This window comes from Canis lupus, chromosome 24 (assembly GCF_011100685.1).
Source record: "Canis lupus familiaris isolate Mischka breed German Shepherd chromosome 24, alternate assembly UU_Cfam_GSD_1.0, whole genome shotgun sequence".
Taxonomy (NCBI): domain Eukaryota; kingdom Metazoa; phylum Chordata; class Mammalia; order Carnivora; family Canidae; genus Canis; species Canis lupus.
In genome coordinates, this window is record NC_049245.1 from 36,465,948 (window position 1) to 36,489,252 (window position 23,305).

Sequence of the window (23,305 nt, forward strand, 5' to 3'; positions counted from 1 at the left end):
TCTTGATGTTGTGGGAATCATGCTCAAATATGACTCAGTTACACAAAGTGGTTAGAAAGGTGATCTTTAACCAGATTTTCTCCAAGCATAGCCACACTGCTAGCGAGGAATATGCTCAGGTCCTTGCCAGCAACAGGAGTTAAAGGAGCATCAAGACACAGTTCCAAAAGCACCAGCACAATTAAAGCTGACTTCAACATTTGGCAAGCCTAAAGATGACCAAATCATTATGTGCTCCACAATCTACAGATTTTGTTCTTCCATGTCAAAAATGAGATATATTTTCACTTATATTTAAAACAAGACACATACCTCGGGGGATAAGCACCTCCTCTCATGTTGTAGTTATAGGTGGACTGCATCCGAGAGTAAGGGTCGACAGGCTTATACATTGGTTTTTTTCCAAGTTTCATGCACAGTGCATTTAGCTCTACAGTAGGGGTTATGCTTTCTGCAACACAGAACCAAAACAGAGAACTGGTTGTTTTCTGACATGAGAATGATGGTCATTAAAATAAAATAAAATTTAAAAATAGCATGCTTTCTACTAATTGGATTCATAATGCATTTCATGAAAGGATCTAAGTACTTCATCACTAGGCATCAGGTCAGGAAATCCAAACATCTTCTGTGATTTCTAGATATTAATACATAGTCAACACCATCAAATACACTACAAGAGCTATTAGAGAGTCAACAACTAGCACAAAATGTTATCATTATGGAAGCCCCTCATTCCAGTTATTAGAAGCAGTTCCAATACACATCAAATCCCACAGTTAAAAAAAAAAATCCCTTGTGACTGTCCAAATCATTTTACTGTTTGGGAATCCTTAGCCAATATAACTGGTAGTACTGACTTGCTGGGTTATTGGCTTACACTTAGAGATATGTTTATGCATACTATTTCAGAGAATGATGCACTTATTAAATACCAACTGGATGTAAAGCCCTGTGCTAAGGGACACAATTCTTGCCCCAGAGGATTCAAAGAACACAAACACTCTCAAAGAACTACTATACAACAGGATATGTGCTATGAGGAAAGGTGTGGAATCACTGAGGAGGAGGCAACTAAATTATATCTGGAGAACTCAAGTTGAGGGCTGCAAAATATTCAGATATTTCCAATCTTGATATTTACATTGGGATTTGACCTGTGAGAGTACTTGTTAGGAAAATTAGTTCTGTTTCCATAAAAAAAAAGAGCAGTATAATTTGAGTTATCTCAGAATTATCAATTGTAGAAAACACACACTGTTTATTTTCCAATTTTTTTTCTCTCAGTTCATCCAATTCATAAACCTTTAAAAAACATGTAAAAGGAAAACCAGGCTGGAAAGAATAATGTCAGTGCATAATCACATTTGAAAACAACACTTTCACATCAAACACAGAACAACACTAGCAATGGCAAAGTTCAACTTAAATGCACACAAAAATTCACTTTAAAATGCCTCTTTAGGAAAATAAAAAATGACTTGATTCTGTCCCATAACTGGTTAGACTAAATTTAGTGCATGAATCAAATTTATAAGAATATCTTTGGGTTTGCAAAATCAGAGGGTCATAGAAATAACCAGCCTCTTTCAAACAAAAGAAATTTTCTTTATGATTCAAACAACTGCACTTTAAGTATAACCTGAATCATCTTAAGAGCAGTTTTGACCCATAAAATTTACCTGCAGTGGAGAATGAATCCGAAACACCACAAAGAAATTAAAAGCAACAAGAAAGGTATGGCTGAGATCTCCCGGATTTCTTCCTGTGTACAAAGGGACTGGGATGGCTTCGTGTGCCCGGCGGGTAATGTGGCTAAAACAGCCACTCACAGGTAATGTGGCTACAACAGCCACTCCCACCCACCGTGGCAGGTCAGTGGTTTCCGAGCTTTTACCAGATGCTCTTCTCTGTTACTCTTCTCCCTGCTTGGGTCCCTTATTTGAAGAAATAGCTACTAATAGTATTTGAGTAATAAATACTTAAGTTATTTTCTCCTTCTGTTTAATGATCAGGAGGCATGTATGACAATGTGGGTTTCTGATCAACGTGTTAAAATTGATATTTCCACCCTGGGTTGAAGTGATTCCAGCTAAAGCCTACATTCTTGGCAATCTGTACAACCTTATCAAGGAACAAAAGGTATTTGTGCTAAGCTTTTCTGGAATCTTGGAAATTGTTTGGTGACACACACCCCCGCCTCAGGACCTTCTGTCCATCCTTGGGACCAGAGCCTGGGAACCAATGCTTTAGAGTATGGGGAAGGATTCTGAAAAGGTAAGCGTTTGCCACTGATAGTGTAGAAACTGTGCTTTCAAAATCAACACGTTAGTTAAGAAAGAATTCATATACATACTGAATGGGTACCTCTAAACACACTTTTGAAAGGAACCTGTCTTGGCCCACGCATAATACCTGGATTCCTTCCTTCGCTACGAAAAGGGCGGGCTATGGGTTTAGGAAATTTTGTTCCTTCCAAAGCTTTGGCAGCAGCTGTGTGCTGGGCTTTTTTAATACTAGTTCCTTCAGCTTCCCAGTGCTGATCTCCAAGTGTTAGCTGTACTGTAAACACCTACAATGAAAATTGTGAGCTCTCAATTCATGATACCTGATGTGGACTACAGTATGTCACTTGGACCTTGAACATTTTTTATGGCCATGGTTTAAAAGGCCTGGTCATTATCTTGGCAATTTATCCCTTCATCCCCATTTTTTGTTTTTATAAACACCAAAAGATATACATATCATTGACTAGCATTAAACGGCACTCTATGACAAAACTATGCTTTGAAAAATGGAGGTAAACAAAGAGATTAAGAAAACATTTTCCTAAATATTAAAATATTAAACATTGATTATTTGGAAGTCCTCCAAATAGAAATTGTCTTCCAATTACTTCTCATGGAAGAAATATAGCAAATTTGATTTAAAAACATAGTAGTATCTCATATAAATTAAGATGTTCTCATGCGTTTGTGGTCTCTTGTCTGAAAACACAATCCGAGAAGGACCAAAACTTGAATAAATTTGGGAATGTCAGCCAGGCTCTAAAACACTGCCTTCTACTTCCCTAAGACTATACTACTCAGACACTGCCTCCTCTTTGAGGAGAAAATCTGATCCACACCAAGCAGAGATCTAGAAACGTTTCTCAACTCAAGGAGGCATCCAAAACAGCTAATTTTATCCTCAGCAAAAGCTGATAATGGCAAGCTTCTTTATTCTGTTTTAAATATAAAGATAACCCAAATACACACTCCTTTCTTAAAATTAGGTTATGTTAATCCTATCAGAACTAAATTAATACTCCATCAAAACAACACGACCCATCATACCACAGTGATTCTCTAACTTTGGTGCTCATCTAGGAAGCTTAGTAAAATACAAATGCCCAGGGATTTTGACTAAGAAGCAGGAGGAGGAGACCAGAGCAAGTGTATCTTTAATAAGCTCCTCTAGTGATACTGACGCACTGAGAAGTTGGAGACTCACTACTTTGGAATTTAGTAAGTGGAGCTTTTATTTTTCTGCTTTTATCACTGGATATCACTGTTTCATTTACAAATAATTTACATAAGAAACGCTGATATGAATGCCATCTACATCATTTGAAAATGTCCAGATCATTGAAATTTGGTGCCTAAAGGGATGGGTGTGACTTGCCTTCACAGCTGATTTTTCTTGTAGGTCTTAACTTGAGGATTCCCTCAGTGCATAGCTTCCACTAACTGAGAAAAATTTAAAAATCCTCAGCCCACTGGAACCATTAGGGGATCCTCTGAATTAATGCTGCAGATCACAAGGTTACTAATTTAACACTGATAGCATGGACTCAAAACCCTGGCTGGCCTGAGCAGGAAAACAGCAGGAGCCTACAGTGCTATCCAATTCTCCAGGGCATTTCATGATCCTTTCATAGAAGGACACTGAAGGGGAAAAAAGCTAAGGAAACAAAGAGTTAATTTCATCAACAATCTTGCCTTTCTCCAGCACCTTCCCCACTCCTGTTGTTGCCACTCTGCTGCCTCCTGTGTGGAGGGTCAGTAGTGGGGGTTAAAATCTAGGTTTCAAGAGAATTAAAATGACACCATACCACTGATTTTTTAAAGAGTCCAATAGTCACCTAGGAGGGAATATCTTTTCCTCTTTGAATAACTTGAAGGTTAAAAAAAAAAAAGGGCAGTTACAGATTGAACACACAGCCAAATTATCTACAGTATCACTAAAGTTTAAGTGAGAAAGTACGTATTTCAAAAAATACCGAAAACAGTTAATAAAGGGAATCCCAAAGTTAAGGTCTGCAAAAAAAATCCTGTAGAAGAAACAGAACAGTTATAGAAAATCACGAATTGCCTTCCAAAAGTAAAGAAACATTTCAAATATGATCATGCTTTAGAATAATGTTAAAACTCGCTTCATGTGAGTACAAATTTGTTTCTTTTTTTTTTTTCTTCAAATTTCTGTTTCTTAAATGCGTAATAGCTACCATTTCTGAAGGACTTATTAACTGCCAGGCATTGTGCTCCACACTTTAATACATAGTCTCTCGTTTAATTCTCACAGTAGACCTACTTGGGTAGGTATTATCCCCATTTTACAGATGAGGAGACTAAGGTTCAAAAAAGTAGTAGTTTACCCAAGGTCACATAGCTAGAAGAAACTGAGATTTAAACCCAGATCTGTCTGACACCAAAGGCGACTCACCTAACTACACTATGGTGCCTATTTAGGATTGCCGCTGATGTTACTTTTAGTCAAATGAAAAGAAACTTGTTATCATTCAAGGTTTGAGGTTTGCATGTCAAGAAAAATGAGGCATAAAGAGACCAATAACTCATCCTTAATTATATTCTCTTTACTGCAAAGCTAGGATCGGAAATAGAGGCCCAATTCCTTTTCTCTGATACCATACCCTCTCTCACACTGCAGCTGCAAAGATAAAGCCAGATATGCACACATTTAAGTTCCAAGATTTACATTAGTACAGATATCAAGCAAGCTTCAAAGACTGAATTCCTGAATAACAAATAGTAAACATTTAAATTACAGTCAGTCTTCCATTCTCTAAGATATGGGGAAAGACAAGGATAAGTGAAATCAGAGACAATCCAAAGGACTCACTTTGAGACTAATTTCTACCTCTCATCTTCAAACCTTTTACCTGGATTGCTAACAAGTGGCAAAATGGATTTCCTGTTCCCCTCTCCCTGCCCAGTCTAAGGTACACATGCAAGGAAGCAGGAAAGGAGCCAGAGCAGGCTGTAGCCAGGAGGCCCAGAGCCTGGAAAACTCACAGGAAATCATTCACAGGTGCTTGGGAATTGTCTCTATTCAGAATCCTAAAGACAATCACACACTAACTGGAGTTTTAAAAGCCACATATCCCAAAAAGAAGCATGTCTTTTCTTTGACCCATTCTGCAAGGATGAAGAGAAGCGAATTGCCAAAATCTCTACTTTTGCATCTCTTGAAGATAGCCTCAGTGACTGGAAAGCATGTATTCTGCATCACAGCACCACTTGGAACAGCATAAAAAGACAGAAAACATTCCTGGTGGGTTATAAATGCACAAGCAGTATGGACAATATTTACCTTACAGTGAGCTGGACCTTGCTCACGCAAAAGCTTATACTCAGGCTGAATCTTGTTGAAACGGGCTAACTCATTCACAAGACACATTGGGGTTTTCTCTTTGGGGTGTGCCATGCTAGAAGGAACTGAAAAATAACGTAAGAGCAATGAAGTCAACCAGCAGTATATAGGACTGCTGCTCTCCCGGGGACATGAAAAAAGAGGGAAAGCAGAAGGTCTAAGGATTCAGAGCAGCAGTGATGCACAACTGCAAACCACATGGTGGCGCCTGCTTGAAGACACAGCTGGGGTCTTCTCTGAACCGGCTGAAGCCAGGGAACCTAGGAAAGTGTGTCTTCCCAAGAGAGAGAACCGAGGCCAGGGGGAATAACTAAACCATGGCAGCAAGCAAGATTTGAAATCAGATGAAGCACTGTTATTATAACCAACCACGGGAATTACACAGAGGTCTTGTGAGCACAGACACACTGGTTACCACAACAGCTGTCAGCCGGACCCTGTCGGTTATTGCACAAAACTCAACGTGCCAATGCCATTTCTCAAACAACGACTGTCATTTCCCACATGGCTAACTTCTCGTTCCAGGGGCACCCCTAGTCTTATCTCCAGAGGCTGCCATCCTCAGATCTTATCTACTTCTGAGAATTATACAAGTAAAATAAAACAGCCTTGGAGGTGGGAGTTTTACAAGTCAGTAGGATGTGGATGTAAGAGCACATTAGAAGAAAAAAGCAGTAAATCCCAGAGGACTGAAACAGTCTGTGACATTTCCTTTGAAGATGGTCTCCAATGGCAAATTTGGGGAAAACTGAATCCTGAATCTATTGGGTACGATGACAAGTCAAGATTGCTCTCCGGTGAGCCAGTCCAAGGAAGCCTAGAGGTAGTGTGACAGATGTTGTGCAGCTGAGAGAGGGACGAGCCAACACTCTAAGACAGATTTATAAAGTGAAGGAAATGAGAAATGAAGGAGGAAATGCAAGGGAAACTGTCAGGCACAAGGGGTTGAAAGAATTTGTTAGAAGGTGACTCTGCTATGGAGACACCCATGCTGGCACCCCATTTAATTGGTTTTGCCACTTTGGGGAAAGGTTGGAAAGCAGAATATTGTTTTCAGAATTGTTTATTTTTCAGGTGTTTCAAATCTTTTCTCATCAATGAGCAGATTTATTTATAAATTTTTAAAAACATAATCTCTAAACCCAACGTGGGCCTTGAACTTATAACCCCAATATCAAGGGTCACATGTTATTCAGACTGAGCTGGCCAGGTGCTCCATCAATGAGCACACTTAGTTCATTTTTATTTTCCTAACAGATTTAAATGCTTCTAAACTTATTTCCTCTTCAAAAATCTCTGCTTCTTTGGTTCAATTTTTAATTGGTCCTCACTGTGACTTCTAAACTACGTCTGGAATCTCAAACTTACTTGTTCAAAATAAAAATTAACAAATGCCAATGCACTCTCTTGCTTTCCAGTGAATCTGGCTGCTCCCTTGCTTGGGATATAATCTTTATACACATCTAAAACAGGGGCTTTCACATACAAAGATTGTCAGTTCTGGGAAATAATTTTAAAAGCAGAATTTTCCCATACAACAAAACATATCCAGAGTGGTATTTACTGTTCAATCCTTTCTGTTGGCCACCATTTTTTAATAAGTTTGGTTTTATAGTTTAGTTTACAATTCCCTTTCTTACACTTTGAAATGGTCTGTCAACTCAGGCCTCCGTCAACCCAGTATACAACCAAGTGTTTTACATCTGGAACAAAGAAGTGTGGGTGTTAATACTTTCTTCTGCTTCTGGAAGGTAATGTGAGAGCTCCCTACATCTGCAATCTACTTATCAGATCAAAAAACAGGCTAAGAAAACATTTGAAAAAGAAGACACTCGGATTCATACGCTTACCTGCAGCTGCACTGGTGGGTGTAATAGATGCAGAGGGTAAAGCAGAGTTTTGAATAGGTCTACCTGCATTTTCAGAGGGCAGAGAGCTAGTAGTAGAAGGAATACTCATCAAAGGCTGTGAGAGGAGAGACTGGTTCTTGTTCAGTATTTGGCTCCCTGAGAGAGCAGCAGATGGGTTCTGAACTTGCACTTGAACTTGAGACATGGTCACTTTCAACAAAAGTGAACAACTGCAGGTAAACAGCTTTCAGTGCAGGTTAATTCAGTGCTATGAAGTCTAAAGTTCTACCTAAAAGTTGTAAGGGAAAGAAAATAAAAAGGTAAATTATAGAGGAGATATGTAATTGCCAATATTCAGTCAAAATTGGTGTCACCTACTCAAGAATGAAAATAGTCCCACTGAGCTTGTAGCTATGCTGATGTATTAGAAGTGTGTTCCCCTCGGTACACAGTGAAGTTCCTGGCCTTGTGACTTTCTGACAGTGCTTTTAAATGACTTGCAATACCCATATGCTCTGCATGTTTATTTTATAAAGAGCACCAGTAGGGTTTAATGACATTCATTGTTGAAAATTAAGAATTACAAACTACAGCCTGTATTCAAAATGTCTAATTAAAAAAATGTGGGGGAAAAAAAGGAAAAAAAAAACTAAAAAAAAAAAAAAAAAAAAAAGGTACGGAGAGGCTTTCCATACTATATGGGATACGGTAAAGATTTCTTGTCTCAAAATTATCAGAAGGTGAAAGCACACTTGGTTCCTAAGACCATTAGTGTGTGAATGTACACACTGCTTCCACTGAAGGGCCACGTGCTCAGGCTGGCACCCTTACAGTTTTCCTTTAAGCTGACTGAAGAAAGACAGGAATTTCTTACTTCTACTGTTTCTTTTTCCTTATGACAATAAAAGATCTTTTTCCTATGAGGTTTGAGATGGTCTCATTAGTTACAGACCCCAAATAAAACTTGCATCTACACCAACATGCAAGATCCTGAGAAATTATTTGAATAGTAAAGAACATTCTATAATGTTTGTATGATTAAAAGCAAAGGTGGAAAAGATGAAAAAGAGAGGAACAGATTTCAGACTAGCAATTTCACTAGTGTGGATGGGAGTGGAACCCAGGAAGCAGAGGAAATGGTCTACTTCACCTTCTAAGTTCCAAAGGCATTATTTCTGAATACATTTAAATTTCTTCATAAGTCAAAGGTAAGGACTGTTCTGCTTACAGTCATGGACACCATTCAAATAGATGAATGTATTTAAGCGAGCCAAAAGTACCCCCAAATAACCAGTAACAACAACGAGTAGAAAAGCTAACCAAAACAGAAACCAGCAAATAAATCAGAATTTCTATTACAAAGTAATGGTTACTTTAGTTTTTTTTAAAGTCTCAAAATAATTTTTAATTAAAGCTGGACCTTTGGAAAGAGATGAACAATCAGAGCAATTAGGTAACTTGAGGAATTCGGGCACATTCTCTCTTGATGAGAGCAAAAAGAACTGTAAAACTAAAAAGAACCCCAACACCTCAGGTCAAACATGACTTTGGATATAGAGACAGAAGCATCATCTTATTCACCAAAATCGTCCATAATGCAGTTATTCCTTGTTTACTTTTTGGAGTCAGAACAAAGGAACAGAGGAGATCCAGTAAAGACTAGACAACTCTTGGGGCACGTGGGTGGCTCAGTGGTTAAGCGTCTGTCTGCCTTTGGTTTAGGTCATGATCCGAGGGTCCTGGGATTGAGTCCTGTATTGGGCTCCCCACAGGGAGCTTGCTTCTCCCTCTGCCTGTGTCTCTCTCTCTGTGTCTCTCATGAATAAATAAAATTTTTAAAATAATCTTTAAAAAAAAAAAAAAAAAAGACTAGATAACTCTCCTGGCACACAAGTTGCCAATATCCAAGAAACAAGTCCAGAACCATCCAGAAATCAGCTAGGACTTTGTTTCATCGTTTTGATTTCCTTCACCTGCCAAAAGAGAAGATTTCTCTCTCAAAGCCCCCCAAACCCTTTTCCCTTCTTCCCCCTCTCTTTCTAAACTCTGTCTTGAGGGCATTTTTCTACCAAAAAAAAAAATTTTTTTTTCACTTATACTATACTCACAACTTCATACTACCAACCACTAGTCACAAGTCAAAAAACAATTCAAAAACAAAGTGCTCCAGAGCCTACCTGCATCCAAGAAACAGCAACCTAATTCTGTCCTGTGTTGCTCTGAGAGTATGAGGCTGAATGAATGGACTAAATTTAGAAAGGGTGGGGTCCAAAGAGACCTTTTTTGGCTAATGCTGCCTACAGCAGGCCCACAGCCAGCATCTCCAGTCACAGACATAAATACACAGATTTTCTAGAAGTTGAAAAAGGGAACAAATGGCCTTTAAGACTGCCCCATAAATGTTACCTTAAGTTCACTTGGAGTTGTGTCTATGTAACAACTGGTTAAAACAAGTAGTCCAAACTGCAAATAAAAATTTTCTAAAATCCTAATAAGTCTGGATACTTTTACAAATTTCTAATTTCCACCATGACCAATACTAAAATTGGACAAACAGTACTCATTAGCACATAAACACTTCTATGTGTCTTCAAGCTTGGAAAGAGAATCTAATGCAATGGTTCTAAAGAAGGGACAATTCAGTTCTCCAAAGATATCTTACAATATCTGGATACATTATTTGGCTGTTGCAATAGGACTGAGGACTTACTTGTATCTAGTGGACAGAGGGGCCAAGGATGCTATTTGGAGTACAAGAGTACACTAACCCACAAAATAAAATCTCACTAATTTAATAAATAGTTTATATTCTTAGGAACAGAAAATCCCCTTTTCATCTCAAAATGCTAAAAAATTAAGGCTAATATTTTACCCAAACAGATGCTCCTCTCCCAAACAGGAGCCAGGCAGCTAACATAGATAAATGGGGTAAAATATATTATTTACCCACATTAACTAGAACAACAAATAAAGCATTTCACTACTGCTATTTATAGAATTCACAGCAGCATTCAGGGGAATCACGGAATTCTGGAGATCCTACTTCTGTACAAATTTAGCACCTGTCGCTCAACGGTACTATTCTGTCCTAAAGATTAAATCCTTACATTAAAACTTGTCTTTTCTTTTGAGCCTATCTCTAAGGATTACTTTCCACCAAATAAATTAGGGACTCCGAAGAGCTTAAAGTGATTTGTCAGGCTTCCTATATAAGAACAATGTTTTATACACAGTAAAATTAGGTTGAAAACTGAAAACAGGGATCCCTGGGTGGCGCAGCGGTTTGGCGCCTGCCTTTGGCCCAGGGCGCGATCCTGGAGACCCGGGATTGAATCCCACGTCGGGCTCCCGGTGCATGGAGCCTGCTTCTCCCTCTGCCTGTGTCTCTGCCTCTCTCTCTCTCTCTCTCTCTCTGTGACTACCATAAATAAATAGAAATTAAAAAAAAAAAAAAAGAAAAGAAAACTGAAAACACACAGATTCCAGCTTTCCTCGGCGCTGGAAGCACCTTTTACTGTTAAGCCTGTGTTGTGCTACTATTTTCCTGCCTCCTGGCTCCAGCACAGACGAGGCCCTTAATCTTCTGGTTTCTCTTAGAAGAGCTTAGACACCAACTCAGGAAAACACGTTCATTTTATTCTCAAACCCTTATTATGTAGCATATATAAGCACTAGAACACAGGGAGTGGCAACAGGATAGAGTTACGAATACCTTTTTTTTTTTTTTTTTTAAGACTCATAATTCCAAGTCCCAAGTTTGGCTTGGTGACACAAAAATCTCATAAAAATAAAGAGTCTCACCTTGGCTAGCAGCTTCTGTTTAACAAGTGTCACTTTTTAAAAAAAAAAAAAGAATTTATTTATTTATTCATGAGAGACAGGCAGAAACACAGACAGAAGGAGAAGCAGGCTCCATGCAGGGAGCCTAATATGGGACTTGATCCTGGGACTCCGGGATCACACCCTGAGCTGAAGGCAGACGCTCAACTACTGAGCCATCCAGGCGTCCCGTGTCACGTATTCTTTAATGGGCTGTGGGAAGGGGAATGTGGGCACATGAACTCTACAAAAGCATTTTTTTTTAAAGTATTTTCCATGCCCAGCATGGAGCCCAATGTGGGGCTCAAATTCATGACCCTGAGATCTAGACCTGAGCTGAAATCAAGAGTTGGATGTTTAACTGACCAAGCCACCTGGGCACCCCTAAACATTTTTTTAAATTATACATAATATGTTAAAAAGTGATCAGGCACAGGGGCCTCTGGGTGACCGTTGGATGAGCATCTGACTCTTGATTTCAGCTTAGGTTGTGATCTCAGGATCGTCAGATGGAGTCGTCTTTGCACTGGGCATGGAGCTTGCTTGGGATTCTCCCTCTCCCCGCTAGCATGCCCCCTCTCTCTTTCCAAAAAAGAAAAAAAAAAAAAAGTGATGAGGCACAAATGCAAATTCTTTACTCAGCAGTGATCTACCAAGACTAGGCCATAATGAGTGCACCATCTGAGTGAATTGTTTAATATACAAGAAGGCAAATCCTTCTAGAAATAGCTTACAGAACTATCTGCAAGAGTGCTTAGTCTTACTCACTTTCAACTAAGACTGTTAAATCACTGTTAATATGAAACAACTACTTCAGCAATTACAGAAAAACATCCCTTTTAATATTTAATTTAATTAGAGTAATACATGACTTATAATGAAATAGCTATAGTATTGTGTTCAATACATCATTCCCCTTTGCAATAAGTGACGTTTACAAACAAGATGTGTTCGGAAGAGAGAGAAGAGAGAAGAGAAGAGGAGAGAGGAGAGAAGAGAAGAGAAGAAAAAAAGAAATCACCTCAATTCTGGACGTGCTTTTAGCCATAAACATTTTACCAAAAGTCTCTCCCTTCAAAGTCCTCCATAAAATCTTATGTAGTATGGGTACACAGACACAAGAGTACTCCAGTCCCTTGCCACCATAAAGCATTAGCTGTATGAACAAAAATTTTTGGACAGTATATTCATTCAATATTGGACAAAAATTTATTAAACATTTACTACATGTAAATCCTTATACGGCAAATTGTACATTCTCAAGTGTCAGAAAAAACCGATTTGTTAAATTTTTCCTCAAAGACACAAAAAGAGATCTTTAAGCAACCAACTGTAAATCTATTAATCTTGTTCTCTTTAGGTTTTGAGAGGCTCCACCCTCAGAGAAACTCTGTCAGCAACAATTAAAAAGTTAAGGAATAAACTACTTTCCTACAATAGCCTTGAAATACACCTAAAATGCCCACATCATTCCTTTACATCCAACAGTTATTTCTAAGATCCTTTTTGGACACATCTCTCCAGCTGCAATGTGGTTTTTATGTTTTCTCCAAATAAACTCACCCCACCCCCACAACTACCATGACACCTCCCTACCTTCTCGTCCCCTACCAGCATCCACCATCCAGGCTCTGATCCCAGAATACCAATTCATTGACTCCAAACATTATCCAAACACCTGTAGGCAGGGCAGCCACAAATACACAAACATGGCAATCACTATATTCCTACCTATACTCCTACTCAACCATTTCTAAATAACAAAGGCAATGTTAAGCAAATAATATCCAACAGCCAGCCATATATCAAATTACTCAATAATAAAAAGATTCTTTAAAAGAAATATGACCAAACTACTTAAGACAGAGGGAAAAACAAAACAAAAAGACCACTATGTACTTGACGGTCAAAAGTAAGACAGGACAAGTAGCCCTGAGGAGGCACAATCACTTGCAAGACAATAAAATCAGCCAAAAATAATGCCTGGAAACAACCCAGGCTGTTCAAGATCTTTGCATCCAAGTGACTGAATGTGGCCCCTGTCTCACACTTGGCTGGGTGCCAAGTGGGCAATGGAGGATTTTCTTTCCACACAAATGTAACCACTGGGTGGTCCATTTAAAGAAACACTTCATAAAAGAGAATTCATTCTTAATTGTTCATCCTGGAAAAACCATCATACCAAACTAAACACTAAAGTGAGAAAAACTTTACCTCTGTAGCCTAACGAGCTGCAAACCTCACTTTCTTTTCTAGCTTTGAAACCTCATCAAGCTCCCTACTTCCATTCCCTAGGAGGAGCTCTTAAAAATAACTAAAGTCAAACATACTATTTTTTTACAAACATGGAAATGTTTTTAATATCTAAACTTATAAAAACATAGACAAATGTCTTAAACCAACCAAAATGAATAACTATTCATGATCTGCTGGAGATTTTTCAGAGTAGTACTGTGTGACCTATTCTTAAATAAGAAGGGGCTTAGTTCAACATAACAGTTAACTGGCTTTTTCTTTCAGAAAAGGGAAATTGTATTCTGTAACTATGTGCCATTTACCTAGAAACTCGACTGCATTTACCATCATCTTCATGCAAAACAGACCAGAGCCAAGACCCAGTTTCTAAGAAACCAGCCTTGCTGCTAAGTAGCAACCAATAATGTTAAATCAGATCAAACTTCTGAGTTGTGGCTTTCAGTTCTACTCCCAAATTAAGATAGCAATTATCCATCCAACTCTTGGCAACCCACTGTCCCATGCCTCAGTTTCCCCAGAACACTTTCTAACAGGAAATTCGGTAGCTGTAGCAATTGGAACTAAAATAATGAAGAAATCCTGAAGCATGGTAACAGTTCAGTCCTTTGAAAAGAAAAGCATTAAATAAACAGGAGTGTAAATCCATTCACTGAGCCTGGTACAACTCCTCTGATTTCCTTATGCTTCAATTTCCTCATTCCCAAAGAAAGTTGGGTTTGACTTGTCCACTAATCACTACCAGTGATATGTTATGATTCTATACTTCCAGCTCTAAGAGGTTAAGGGCTAAAATACAAGGCAGTATTAACAGATGCGGTATATTTTGCAGTGCCTTGATATAAAACTGTAAAATCCTCAACTCTTCCAAAGTTTTTGGCCTAGATGATCACAAGCAACCAGCAGTAAATGGAACTTAATTCACAGCCCTATCTCATGACAGAAAACAATGTTGTGATACTCTCCACAAGTTTGAAAACCAAACCATTTTACATAAATAACCTGAGAAATCAAAGACAATCTACAAAAGCTGCTATGAACAGGATGCTTACCAACCAAGTTATGTCTAATGACAACTTTAGTGGCCAATTTTCACGTCTCGACATTTAAAGTACATGGCAGTGCTGGCTAAAGGGTTTCACATTCTTGCCAACAATCTTCCCTGCAGTTACTTTCTAATTAAATCTCAAGAGTAAAAAGAAATTCAGACTGCATACAATTTCTTCTGTTTCTCTAACATTACAGCCAGAAGTAAAAGTCATTTTCCATAAGATCATTCAAAAATTCAAAAATATTACAGGTTATCAACAGGCCTGAAATTACACAGTCAAATTATGTGTACCTTAAAAAGAGGTGCTCCAGGAGTAATGCTGTTTTGGTTCAGTTCTAAGAGGTTATGTGGTTAGGAAACTCCTAGAAAATAAGAAACAATAATAATTTACTAGAGGAGATCATTTCTGAAAACAAAGACATATATTGCTCAAGTTTGGGGGGAAACCTAAAATCCACAAGTAGATGAAAGCATGATTTCACGGCTTGAAGCAGCACACTGTAGAATCCACAAAAGACACAACTGCCTGCAAACTGGGTAGAGTACTTTGTGGAGACATGACAATAAGAGAGTGGTGAATATCTCGAAACTAATTTTAAAGAAAGAAACTGGGCATTATATACCGTCTGATCACACAAGCTTAGTTTTTAAACTCATGAGGTCCCCCCCCACTTTTCACTACCAGCTAAATATTTTATTCATAAATGCCCTTACCATATACTTGGTCATGAAAATACAACTGCACGGGAAAATTCACAAAAACATACTTTGTACAAAAACATTCTTATATTAAATTCCAAAATACAAAAAGTGCATTATCACTAATAAATCCAAACCATAATCATTCTTTAGAACTGGATATCAGGTGATATAAGAGTTTCATTCTCAGACTCTCAGATCAGATTTATCTAGAAGTATCTTCTTTTTTAAAAGGTAGTACAAGTGATCCTTGAACAACACAGGGGTTGGGATGCCAACTCCCCACTCTACACAGTCAAAAATCCACGTATAACTTTTCACTCCCCAAAGACTTAATCACCTATAGCTTAACTGTTAACCAGAAGCCTTACCCATAACATTAAGATGATTAACACATGTTTTATGTTATATGTATCATATACAGTATTTGTCCAATAGAGCTAAAGAAGCTAAAGATGAACAAAGTCATAAAGAGAAAATACATATACAATACTGTTCTGTATTTATTTTAAAAATCCGCACATAAATGGACACATGCAGTTCAAACCCATGTGGTTCACAGGTCAACTGTAGTTAGTAACAAAGACAATTCCTTACCTTGAGATACCCTTTGCATTTTTACAACATAAAGGAATTTCACTCATTTCAATTTCTCACTGCTACTGTGACTTAACAAAGGATAAAAGTAGCTGTTCACTATCAAAATAATTTCGGAAATAGGGATCCCTGGGTGGCGCAGCGGTTTAGCGCCTGCCTTTGGCCGAGGGCGCGATCCTGGAGACCTGGGATCGAATCCCGCGTCGGGCTCCCGGTGCATGGAGCCTGCTTCTCCCTCTGCCTATGTCTCTGTCTCTCTCTCTCTCTCTCTCTCTCTCTGTGACTATCATAAATAAATAAAAATTAAAAAAAGAATAATTTCGGAAATAAAATAAACTGATTTGTTTTACAGTATTTTAAACAATTCAAGTTCTTTTTGCAAATAGTATGCTATACTAATAACTTTCCAATCTAGAGGCCTGCAGCTCCATAACCTCACCCATTCACAATACTAGCAGGAGTGGAAACTGGAAAAAGCCTCTGAGCAGCCCTTACAAATCTCTAAGACCACCTAGGAAAGCCCATGTCTTCTACTCTTAGGGGTGCCCCTCAATTTAAGCCCATCTGTGAGGAACAATTATGGTAGGTTTGGGTATTTAAGTTTTTTCAGCCCAACCCAGAAGTTTAAAAAATTAGAAATACATAAATAAATAAGAATGGGAAAAGGGAGCTGCTAGAGTCAGACAATGACAACAGTAAGAACAACCGCCAACAACTTTACAGCAGAGGAAAAAGGAGGGGGTGGGGGGAGAAATACAGCAGCTTGCAACCATCTGGATTTCAGACATCTTCACACAAGACAAGGATAGCTGACACTCTATACATTCACACTCCTGTGAGCAAACTCAGTTTTTGAAATCCCCTAACTACTTTCAAATGATGATCCGAAACCATCATGATTATGACCAGTGTAGCTACATGGCACTTACTTTCTCCAAGCAGTGTTAGAGAAGAGAAACTGGGGGTTAAGCCCAACTCCCTTACTTTCCCACTCAAGAAAACATACTAGAATGCAAAAGAGTGAATTACATTCACTGCTTTATTCACTCAACAAATAATTACTGAACACCTACTATCTGCAGGCAGTATTCTAGGCACTGGAGAGAAGGAAGTGCACAAATAAGATACAGTCCCATGAATTGTGGAATTCATGTTTATACAAGAGTAACTTTGAACCTGACACAAATTTAAAGAAATAATTCACAGTGGCATTTTAATTCATAATAACAAATCATTTATAATACACATTATCTCGCAACTAAAGACATGTAAGGACAAAAAGACCCTTTGGCTGTAAGATGCTGATTTAGGGTAAGGGCAAAGAGAACAGGGCTGTGCGGATATGACTGAGGAGTCTTGGCTAGAGATGTGAGTTTGGGTCCCAACTATGGTGTTGAGTTGAATAATAAATGCTTCATTTAATATGTTAAGAGGCTTCGGGGATCCCTGGGTGGCTCAGCAGTTTAGCGCCTGCCTTTGGCCCAGGGTGCAATCCTGGAGTCCCGGGATAGAGTCCTGTGCCGGGCTCCCAGTGTGGGGCCTGCTTCTCCCTCTGCCTTTATCTCTGCCTCTCTCTCTGTGTCTATCATGAATGAATGAATGAATGAATGAATAAATAAATCTTTAAAAAAGAGGCTTCAACCTTTTAATATATTAAATGAGGTGACCACCATCAATTTCATATGATTAATAAAATAATAACTGTGTACTGCTTGGGTGGATTAACTTGTAATAGAGGTAAAATGCCTGTAAAGTATGATACTCCATACCAAAGTTAGCTGTCAAATATCGCTTTCTTAGGATATATTATAACTGATACTTGTTCAAAACATGCTATTTAAGAAAGAAAAAAACCCTGCAAAATTAGAAAGAACTTTATAAAAAAAACTTATTCTTTTTTTATGTTTGGTGCCTAAATAAGTAAATTCTTTTAACAGGGAAATCAGTACCCAGCAATAGTCATATCCTAAATGTTCCAGACTGTAAAGGTTCCGTATACTACAAATAAAAAGGGAATTATTTACCTAACTCTATTTCTATTTAACTGTCATCTAGGTGAAGGGTCATAGAGCTTCAATGAGCACAGGTTGGTTAAATTGTGCAACAAAGAACATAAGCCTCTAAGCATAATCAGACTTATCATTACATATAAATTATCTTCTTTCTAAAAGAGGAAAGGACTGCCTAGCATTTTGTACAAAGTCACAATGGCATCAGCAGACAATGGCCTTGTTTGTATCAGGGTGGAATCTGCAAGAGTAGAAAATTCATGCCTCAGTTAATTTTAATCTATAGAAAGCATGGACTTCAAAAAGCAAAACCGTGAGAGAATCAGACAAGATCTAGTTAGATCGAAAAGCTTGTGCCTGAGGGGAGCCAATATAGACAACTTAAGAAGCAGCATGTGCTCACTTCATCCCCAGACAAGACACATTTCCAACACCTTTTCGTGATTAATGAGATACACGTATGTCATTACAGGCTACATGGTCACCTCAGTTGAGGTTATAAAACAGAACGGAAACACACACCATCTCATGAAAACCTCAAATCTAACAGGCAGGTTTAATTTCATTGATCTGCCTTTTAAAACTAGCCATTAAGAGAGGACTACTGCCTGGGTGGAGAACTAAAGAGGCTTCCTATGCAGATCATTGATTCAAAGAAAGTAAAAAAAAAACTGTTAAGGAGGCAGTTCAATACTAAACAGAAAGTTACATGAAATATTCCCAATACCATCAGCAAGGAAAGGGATGTTAGGGCTGGAAAGCAAAGAGGGAAACAATCACCAAGGCCTATAAAGTTAATTGGAAGTTTAGTTAATGCATATCCAGTAGGAACATTATAATTCTGGGATCCCTGGATCCCGCAGCAGTTTGGTTTTTTTTTGTTTTTTGTTTTTTTGTTTTTGGCGCAGCAGTTTGGCGCCTGCCTTTGGCCCAGGTCGCGATCCTGGAGACCCGGGATGGAATCCCACATCGGGCTCCCGGTGCATGGAGCCTGCTTCTCCCTCTGCCTGTGTCTCTGCCTCTCTCCCTCTCTCTCTGTGACTATCATAAATAAATAAAAATTAAAATAAAAAAAAGGAATATTATAATTCTAAAGAAACTAATGTTCTTAGCAACAACCTTGTCTATAGTTCATAAGTCATTTTTAACGAACTTCATGAAGGATTATAGCAATAATTTAGAGGAGAGCCTCCTACAATACACAGGTTAATGAAACCTCCTCTTCTTCCCCATTTACTTCTAAGTAGTTCCCTGCACCCCACAAACCTTTGAATCAACTTACAAGTTTTAGTTTAATGTGACTGTAGCAATCTATCACAACAAACAAAAGTAAACTATAAGTCCATTTCAAGGGAATGATGAATAGAGTTCATTTTAAAAACTGAGTATTACTGAAACAGACTTTTTTCAAATTGGTCTGAAGTTCTAGTGAACAAAAATCATCCTAGCTATGATGAAGCACTGGTGACACACAAGAAAACTACTGTCCTAAACAAAAAGCACCCGAACATAATTAGAGATGAAGTGTGGTTCAGTGAAAACAGCTGAAGACCTCACTCCAGTTACCTGGCCTCCCAGACAGGCCTCAGTATCTGCAGCTACTAGAACTGATGTCCGCAAAGACGTTTTCAAGTATCAGAAATACAACATAAATCATCTACTTCAACTTTTAGCACCAAGGAAGAGCTCGATGAACAGCAGCTTTTATATTATTAGATAAATTCAATCTGACCGTTCAGATCCCTTTCCTGCATCAAATAACCCTCACCCTGTAATCCTAACCTACCTACCACATGGTTAAGAGCTCAATAAATAGTAGCAAGTATTATTATCCAGCAAATTTACTAATCCTGTCCTCAGCCACATAAACATCTATAAATATAAACTTATAGCTACACACCACTTGTAAAAAACATTTTAAATGGGAACAGAGAACATGCTGACTAAAATCAACCCACTCACTGCACAACCAATTCTAAAACTACATCAAATATAGAGACAATCTAATGAACAATCCTTTTTATTTAGGCAAAGACCTCAGGGCACTTAAATTTTTTTAGACTTTGTAGTCTGGTTTAACAAAAACCTTCCAGAACAATTATGACCTGTGTATCATATTATAATAAAATAGCCTGGTTTGCTCCCATTACTGTTATAAACTCACAAAGTCATCACACTTCTCCCCCAAATTAGATTACAGATTAAACAGAAGCAGATGGGCTACAAATTTAATATTCAGAAGACTAATTTTTAATCGAAAGCAAATACTTTCTTGGATAGATTTTCCTACTTTTTTTGCTTTCAGTAAATATACTTTGAAGGGGCCCCCTGAATATACTCCTTCAACAAATAAACAAACTTGTATAATTCCAGAAAATATAACTAAGTCTGCAGAGAATTTGTTTCTACCTGCTCTTATCTGGTGACATAGATCACTTTTACATCAACCTTATTCCCTACTATGGGAATGTACATATTTAAAAAATTAAGCTCTTTGCAATAATTTGCTCATTTTACCATTTTTTTAATAATAAATAATTTTCTTTGGTAAGGTTTTCTAGTTCAGAGCATTAAATTGTCAGCAAAACAGATATCCAAACCAACCACCTAGCGTTATTTGTTAAGATCAACGTAGCTATATATTTGTAATCCTATTATCTCCTTAGTATGTGAGAACAAAGGATTTGGCCAACATTATTCAAGCTTTGTAATACTTGACTAATACATAAGCACACCTTGGTGCAAAAAATTCATTAAACATTTCTTTAAAAAAAGCAAAAAGTTCTGGAGCCTAAGCAAATCTGAAACAAAAATTATCAAAACCCTTGGCTTTTAAAGATCCAGAGACACCTTACAGGGCTGCCTCAATTTAAAATTAAAATTCACTGTGGTGGCTATGTGTGCTCAAGTATTTAGTGTGCTGATGCTGCAATTTATTTTGAAATGTACTAAAAAATAAAATGAATTAATGAATTCAAAGAGACAGACAAATGGAACAGACATGATAAAACAAGTGTGGTAAAATGTCAATGGCAGAAAACAGGTGGTAGATATAGAGGCATACGCTAACATTCTTTAGGCTTTGTTATATATTTAAAAATTTTCATAATAAAACGTCAGGCAAAAATAAGGATAGCAAATAACATGTCTTCTCAGAGTTCAATCTCTAACTCATAAATTACACTTCTTGGAACAGCATAATGCTAAACCTTGATTTTAATGAGGTTTTATTTAAGGAAAAGCTCATGCCGAAAACTATACCAGAAGCATGTTAGCCACAAAGATCTGTCACCAAAAGTTTATAATTTAAAACAACCTGTTATAGGTTTAGCGTGAAGCAAAAGGTCTAGTGTGAAACAAAATCTGCCATAAAATTCTCTAAACATTTCTGAACGCTGCAGAATTCCATTCCAAGAGAAAGAAAGCAACCTCAAAAGTTCTCATTTAAAGGGGAAGAATTGGGCAGCCCGGGTGGCTCAGCGGTTTGGCGCCTGCCTTCAGCCCAGGGCCTAATCCTGGAGACCAGGGATCCAGTCCCACATCAGGCTCCCTGCATGGAGTCTGCTTAAGAAGCACTTCCTCTGCCTGTGTCTCTTGCTTCTCTCTCTGTGTCTCTTGTGCATAAATAAATGAAATCTTTAAAAAAATAAAGGGGAAGAATTTACATTTCCCTGAACTGAGCAATTCTGTGTCACAAAGTATGACAGTGAGTAAGATGATCCAGTGTGGAGGCTCATAAAAACAAGGTCCCTGGAATTGACTTATGACATCCAACAAAAAGATGCCTTTTTCATAAAAGTTTCTTTTTTATGCTGGTGAATTTCACTTTCACTCCATCCAGCAAAAGGGCAAGAGAGAGAAAGTTGCCTTGCAAGCTGAGAGCCACTCTGTGCCTCCTATATGAAATATCGTCATTGTCTTACTAAGGGGAGACTGGATGAAGCAGCACAGTATAGGCCAACATTTAAAGATTACACTCAGAATAATGTTAATGGGTTAGACTTCAGAAATGAGGGGGAAAAGTTCTATGAGTCATACTCATTTCTAAACTTAAAATAATCTGTATATAAATGGGTTTTCTGGTTGAATCTTAAAAGAGAGCAATTTAGTCTGAACAAACTGTATTTATGGAAATAATTCCAAATACTTAAAAGTTTTACTTTAAGCCTCCTGGGAAGCACTAAGCATTTTTTTTATTTAAATAAAGTACATTTTGTGCCCTTTCTTAGATACCCGATTAGTTTTTTTTTTTTCCAGAGTTAATTTTAAGAGGTATGCATATCCCTTTCAATCTCCCAGATTGTAGTAACTAAAACATAACACACATTTTCACTACCTCTGAACAAGCTCAAAAATAAACCTACGTAACTGAAATTACAATTACCTAAAAGCAAACTGCAATTGTCTAAAGCTGTGAAGAGTCCATGACCAGAAATTTGAAAATTAAGTAATAATGACAAACATAATATTCCTGTCAACTTCGATTCTAGGAGAAATCTCTTTTCAGACAAGAAAGAAAAACAAGAGCATCTAGCCTATGAAATTCATTCACTTATTAAAAATAATCCTACAACAGAGTTTTGAAATCAAATTACCTTTTGCTTAATTCTTAACCTAAGGTGACACCAGCATATTTACACAACTACTGTAAAGAAACTTTGAAAGTTTCATTATGAATTATTAACTGTAGTTTACCTTTGACAAAAAGTTATTCCCCATTATAAGTGGTTTAACAGGTAGGTCTCCACCAAAACAGGTTTATAGATATCTGTTTTGTTTTTGTTTTTTTTTTATTCCTTTTCAATTATAACCACTGATAGCTTAAGATCTGTTGCGTTTGTACACAAAAAAGCAAAGCAATATTTTGGACATGACTTTGAGAGGGATAAGCACTGAACCAAGAGCTAATTTGGCCACTCATTTTTTTTTCTCCTGTATAGTAATCATGTGTGAACAGAGATGAGAAGCCCAATAAACAAAATGAGAACTAAGATTCCACTAAAGTAAATTTTGTGACAGATTAACAGTCTGGAGCAATCTTGTAAAATTATATGATGTTCAGGATTTGTTTCAAAATTACCCAGTTTGGGGGAGGAAGTACTACATGAAACAAGATGACCTTGGCTACAAGTTAATCATTGTCAGAGCTAAGTGACCAATACATGGGGGTTCTCTACAGTTATCCAATTTTTAAATGTTTTCCGTAATAGTTTTTTTTTTTAAAGGTTATCGACTGCAATATTAAAGCATTATTTCCCCAACACTACAATTTTTGACGTAGCAGAAGACATATTTGTCATACAGCTATTTCTCGGTGTTTTTGAAGAGTCATCCAAAGTTTTTTAAACTAGAAATTGACAGTAAGACTCCTGTCA

At 37.7% G+C, this 23,305-nt stretch overlaps 1 protein-coding gene across 13 annotated transcripts in view; it reads right to left on the reverse strand.

Moving 5' to 3' along the window:
- STAU1 (staufen double-stranded RNA binding protein 1) overlaps positions 1-23,305 on the reverse strand; it is a 54,335-nt gene that overhangs the window by 28,811 nt on the left and 2,219 nt on the right. For 3 of the 13 annotated variants that reach the window (XM_038572551.1, XM_038572552.1, XM_038572554.1), the window contains 5 exons: positions 14,917-14,987; positions 7,503-7,791; positions 5,593-5,717; positions 2,368-2,572; positions 313-451 (listed from right to left, as the gene is read on the reverse strand). In XM_038572551.1, the coding sequence (XP_038428479.1) occupies positions 313-451; positions 2,368-2,572; positions 5,593-5,717; positions 7,503-7,707 (674 nt within the window). In that variant the 5' untranslated portion in view covers positions 7,708-7,791; positions 14,917-14,987. Of the gene's footprint in view, positions 1-312; positions 452-2,367; positions 2,573-5,592; positions 5,718-7,502; positions 7,792-12,342; positions 12,478-14,916; positions 14,988-23,305 lie in introns of those variants that run through there. The other 10 variants (XM_038572556.1, XM_038572555.1, XM_038572560.1 and 7 more) reach the window with 7 other exon arrangements.